This window comes from Nylanderia fulva, unplaced genomic scaffold, assembly GCF_048542155.1.
Source record: "Nylanderia fulva isolate GAGA-0341 unplaced genomic scaffold, ASM4854215v1 Scaffold135, whole genome shotgun sequence".
NCBI lineage: Eukaryota > Metazoa > Arthropoda > Insecta > Hymenoptera > Formicidae > Nylanderia > Nylanderia fulva.
Window position 1 is genome coordinate 193,181 of NW_028189569.1, and position 6,261 is coordinate 199,441.

Sequence of the window (6,261 nt, forward strand, 5' to 3'; positions counted from 1 at the left end):
AAATAAAACTTATGGAAAATAATTTATCATAAAAAAAAATTTCTATAATAATATATATTTAAATGAAATTAAATGAATAATTAAATATACTTTATACTTTAAATTATACAAAAATTGTTATATAATATAATATATGTATATTAATATTTTTTATTTAATACATATACCACGTGTACAAAAATGTATATATATATATATATATATATATATATATATAAGGTGTCCCGAATTTTGCGAATTAAAGTACCATAGAAAGAAAGTTTCTCGAAAAAGTAAATTATGAAAATTGCATGGCAAATGCTCGTGTACAGATATACACATGCGCATACGCATACACACACTTCGATATTGAGATATCCGTAAGAATCTGTAAGAATTTTCGGAAAGAACATCTGAATGTGTGGTAGGGTAGAGGAGGGAAGAGATCATATTGCGAGCAATTGCGAGTCGACATATCACTCGCTATCTTGATAATCTCGTGAGAGAAGTATACGCGCTGTTTTGTGTTAGTCGTGCTTCGCGATTGTCCGTAAAGGATTTTACACGCAAAATTATCTGTAAAGGATTTTTTGTGTTTGTGTGCGAAGTGCGTTGTTCTGATAAGTGCAAAATTGTTCACGTTTCAATAATATTATAAAAAATAATAATAGTTATAAAAAATAAAGAAAAATGTTTAATCAGTGCCGTTTAGATACTTTTTACGATAAGTGCATGTATAAAAACTGTACGAGTTCAAGATCTTTAGGAAAACGTTTATATAGATTCCCATTGCAGACTGATAACAGATATCATTTATGGATAAGCAACAGCGGTAAATTTTTTATATCATCTTTAATTACATATTCTGCTATATTTTGTACTTGCATTTTTTATTTCTATTCAATTTTGTTTTACTTATATTCAGTTTGTTTTAATAATACAATCATAAGTATCAGAAAATTATAGAACATAAAGTTTATTTTTATATTCTACAAAAAATGTTATATTCTTTTTTTATATATTTTAATAGTTAACTCTAGAATAAATATTTAATTTTTTTATTATTTCGTGATAAATTCCTTTTCTTTCCTTTAAACTGAATAAATAAATAATTGATACTGCTCTTTATATTGCCTACTTTAAAGCTCTTTTGCACTGCCTTTTTACTAAATTTAGACTAAGACAACGATAATAAATAAAAATAAACTAAAATAAATGAAAGTAACCTTAATTAAAATAGATCTCAATAATTAAACATTTAATTATTTCGTGATATAATTATGTGCATTTATTTATTGTACTATTATCTGCAACTCGTGATATCTAATTATTTAAAGGTTTTATATGAAATATTCTACAATATATTTTGTATTAATTGATAAATAAATAATGTATTATTTTATATAATTTATATTAAATATGTTTGAGTAAGATTCATTTTGTTTTTGAGATGATATTTTGTATTTATTCACGAATTTCTGCAATTTATTCACATTAATTGCGTGTGCGTATACGACTTTTATTTTTGATGTTTAATATAAAACAAATATTATTGTACATAATATAGTTATTTAACATCAAACATAAACATTATACAGAATCGATTACTAAATCTATTAACACAGTATCTACATTAATTATACATATGTTACAGAATATTCTTTTTGTAATTTGCCTACAAAATTTGAGATAAGTTTTGGACAAAATTTTCGAATTAATTTCAAATATATAAATTGAATTTTTATGCTCTTGTTTATAATGTTTATGAAAAGTATTAATTTAATTTATTAATATTATTTTATACAATTAATGTTATTATTTTTACAATTATTATTTTACAATATTATTTTATCAAATTAATTTTTTTATTTTTTAATATTTCTATCAAAAGATTTTTAAATAAAATTAAGAACAAAAAAAGTGAAACAATATTGTGTTAAGGCTGTCTTTTTATTGCTCGCGATCTATCGCGCTTGAATTTAATCAGTACTGCGCGTGCGTGACTGACAAAATTATCGGCAACAGTGCGGACATGCTAGCATGCGTAAGTACATGTGCTTCAGTTGTTTAGTTGACGTGAGTCCGTGCCGTCCGTGGTCCGTGTCAGTCCTCAGTCAGTGAGCCTGGTTGGTCTGACAAAATTTGTCTGTTGGGTCATATTGCGATGGTAAGTACGCAACACATATCTAAAAATATTTTTTAATTTTTATGATATAAAAGTTTCACGTCGTGTGGTATAATCTAATGTTAGAATAGTAATTATAGAATTAATATTATAATTTTGAGTAATATTTATAAAAGAAAGCGACAATGAGATGAAAATAAGAGCGAATGAGATAAAACAATATTTTACGAAATCTATTACGTTTCATTCTTTTCGGTTAATAGCCTTCAGATTTGCTTGCTCAAGGAATTACTCGTGATCTTTTATCGAGATACAAGATAATAACATTTTGTAACACTAATTTTTGTAAAACTCTACTAATAGTAATGTTTTAATAAATATATTTAATTTTATATAATAATTGCTCGTCAAAGGCCTTATTTAAGATACTGTTAAGATAATAACGTTAAAATTAGAACTCTTTCGAACGAGCGAGCAAGCTTCGATGAAATTTCTATATTCGGAATCTTTTTTCAGCGAGTAGTGTCTCGATATCGAAACATATCTCCTTCTCTCTCACTTTCTATTTATCTTTTTTTTCATTTTCCGACAACCGGCATCCCTGTTTTAAGTATTTATATACATATACAGTATATTTTTTACAATTTTTTTTCAGGAAACTGGAGAGAGAATATTGGAATTCTCTCCGTTGACAAAACAAGTAACACCGATGATGACATCGTTGATGCCGATATCAACGATGTCGGCAGAAACTGTGTCAACAGTGGCATCGGTGACATCGGCATCAACGATGTCATCAACTATGATGTCGGCGGAGGCATCGACATCGACACCGGCATTGGCACCGGCATCGGCATTGACACCGGCGCTAGCACTGGCACCAGTATCAGCACCAGCACTGACATCGGCACCGGCGTCGACATTAATGGAAATACCGGCACCAGAGAAGGCACCGGTACCAGCGTCAACGGAGGCGTCAACGCTAATAGCATTAAGTGTAAGTTAGACATTTTATATAAATACAATTTATATTAAATATAAAATTAATCATATATACAGAATTGTATTTTACATACAATATTATTAGAAAAAATGCAAAATAATCCTTTTAAAACATTTTTTATTAAGTCATTTTATTATCTTTCCGGTTTTAATATAATTTATTATTAATTAATATAATTGTTATATTTATTTTTGTTATATATATATATAATGTAAAAAAATTAATCTTTTTAAAATAATTATTACAATTATTACAATTTATTACGTTTTTTATTATTATTTACTATATTATATTTACTTTTTTGTTTCAGAGAGAAGATTTAAAAGGTCTTATTGATGCAGCTGTACAATCTGCCATGAGAGGAGGACGAGGAGGAAAAGGACGCGGGATACGAGGAAGCAGAGGAAGAAGAAGGGGAAGAGGAAGAGGACGAGGACATGGATATCAAAGAACAGGGATTAATATTAATAATTATTATACTGCTCCTAAAACATAAAACTATATATATATATATATATACTATACATATAACTCGCTATTTTATCACATATATGTAACTTTATATAAAACACTAATAAAATGTAATAAAATTTACCTTGGTCCATTCTTTAGCTGATTTACACGGCCCACATCCAGTTGTATTTAATATTTCCGTTAATTTTTCCCACAGTTCATCCTAGTTAGAAGTTATTAATCGCAATATCCATTAAATATTATTTTAAGCCATATTACTAAACAAATAAAGTATAAAAAATGTTTAAAACTCATTTAAAACTTATTTTCAAAGATATTTTAAAAATGTGAAAATATTTGGTTCCCCTTTTATTCATTAAAAGAACGTTTATTTTAACGTCAATGTAATATAAATATTTATTTAACGTTTATTAAATATTTATTTTTTGTTAATATTTTTTGTTAATATTTTATTAATAAAATATTAAATATTTAATAAACCTTAAATAAATATTTATATTACAGTAATGTTAAAATAAATGTTTTTTTTTTTAATTTTAAAAGAAGGGACTTAATCAATTTTTTCACATTTTTAAAATATCTGAAAATGAGTTTTAAACATTTTGTTTGCTATATTTGTTTGTTACTTAGGAATATTAGTAAAAATATAATAAGGATAAGATATAATAATGAAAGTAAGCAAAAAATGGTAAGTATTATAAATAGTAATAATTATTTTCAACTATCCGTTAGTCATAATATTTTCCCTTTATTTTCTTTTGCTTAAAATAATTTTTCTTACACAAAACATAAAATACATAAAAAATAGTAAAAAGACATTAATAAATAGGATGGTATTAGAATGGATAAAAAATAGCATTTCGATTTTTTTATCCATTCTAATACCATCCTATTTATCAATGTCTTTTTACTATTTTTTATGTATTTTATGTTTTGTGTAAGAAAAATTATTTTAAGCAAAAGAAAATAAAGGGAAAATATTATGACTAACGGATGGTTGAAAATAATTATTACTATTTATAATACTTACCATTTTTTGCTTACTTTCATTATTATATCTTATCCTTATTATATTTTTACTAATATTCCTAAGTAACAAACAAATATAGCAAACAAAATGTTTAAAACTCATTTTCAGATATTTTAAAAATGTGAAAAAATTGATTAAGTCCCTTCTTTTAAAATTAAAAAAAAAAAACATTTATTTTAACATTACTGTAATATAAATATTTATTTAAGGTTTATTAAATATTTAATATTTTATTAATAAAATATTAACAAAAAATAAATATTTAATAAACGTTAAATAAATATTTATATTACATTGACGTTAAAATAAACGTTCTTTTAATGAATAAAAGGGGAACCAAATATTTTCACATTTTTAAAATATCTTTGAAAATAAGTTTTAAATGAGTTTTAAACATTTTTTATACTTTATTTGTTTACTACAATACTTGGGTTATATTACTTTTTTTCTAATACTTATTTTGATACTTATATTGATATATAAATAGTATGTAAAATGTATATATATTTAAAATTAATAATAATAAATGTATAAAATGTATAAAAAGAAAAATCTAAAAATATTTCTTTGTCTAAATATTTCATTAATTTTATGTAGACAAACATATAAGAAGATATATGCATATCTATACTCATATACATATATGCCGAATAAATTTCGCGTAGTAAATAATATTTTTTACATATACATATAAAATAATACATGTGCATATAAAATTACATGTACATATAAAATAATTTAATATTAAAATATTAATTATTTCTTTTTTTATTGTAAAAAATTAAATTTTAATTCTACAAATTTTTAATACAATTACATGTGTAACATATCGAGTAAATAAATTAGTTTTTAAATTTTCTTTTCTTTTGTTTTTATTACAGGAAATACGAAAATAGAAAAATGGTCTGCCAGTTCTATTCGACGTGCGGGATTGTGTGTGAAGATCATTTTCTTGAAGACTCCTTCACACATAAAACGACAAGAGGATTAAAACGCAGTGCAGTACCGATTCCTTTCGAGTCTCTAAATAACGTAAGTAATGAACACAATGTATTGATTTCTTTAGATTCTCATAATATTAATAAAAATAATGAAAATAAGAAAAGAAAAAGTATGCAAATGGAAGAAGTGCTTTATTTACAAGAAGAACAAAGTATAAAGAATATTGTATCAACATCTACTACATCATCTACGTCTACTGTTGTTAATGAAAATGTAATAGACGAGCATCCAGAATCACAAACTTTTGAACAACGAACAAATTCATTGCGATGCTATCAGCCACGACATTTAGATTTTAATTCTTCCATAGAAAATGAAGATATAATGGAATGGATGCACATTGAGCCATCTATGCATCAAAGAGTTCTTACGCCTCCTCCGTCTAATAATAATAATAATAATAATAATAACAATACAAATATAATAGAATCGGCGCATCTTGAGCCATCAATACATGAAAAAGTTCTTTTTCCTCCGTGCAATAATACAAGAAGTACTAAAAATAGTACAGAAACAAATACAAAAAATGAAATAATACATAAGTTATGTGCAAAAGTTAAATATCTAAAATCTGAAAATATACGATTGCGAAGACAAGTAAGATATCTGAAATATCGTTTACGTCATATTCCACAAAAACGTAAAACG

At 24.8% G+C, this 6,261-nt stretch overlaps 1 protein-coding gene across 2 annotated transcripts; it reads left to right on the forward strand.

Annotated features, from left to right (window-relative positions):
• Positions 1-631: 631 nt before the first annotated feature.
• Positions 632-3,701, forward strand: LOC114928925 (uncharacterized). 2 transcript variants are annotated; one of them, XM_029300289.2, is made up of 3 exons: positions 632-811; positions 2,760-3,101; positions 3,418-3,484. In XM_029300289.2, coding segments are annotated over exons 1-3 (486 nt in total). In that variant the 5' UTR covers positions 632-669; the 3' UTR covers positions 3,420-3,484. The 2 variants fall into 2 exon arrangements, with proteins under 2 accessions (XP_029156122.2, XP_029156121.1); XM_029300288.2 differs by lacking the exon at positions 632-811 and adding an exon at positions 2,043-2,146 and having other exon boundaries at positions 3,418-3,701.
• The last annotated feature ends 2,560 nt before the right edge of the window (positions 3,702-6,261 follow it).

Excerpts from the sequence above, each read along its gene's own strand:
- LOC114928925 (XM_029300288.2), top strand. Across the intron at positions 3,102-3,417 it reads CAACGCTAATAGCATTAAGT|AGAGAAGATTTAAAAGGTCT; the intron begins GTAAGTTAGACA and ends TTTTTGTTTCAG.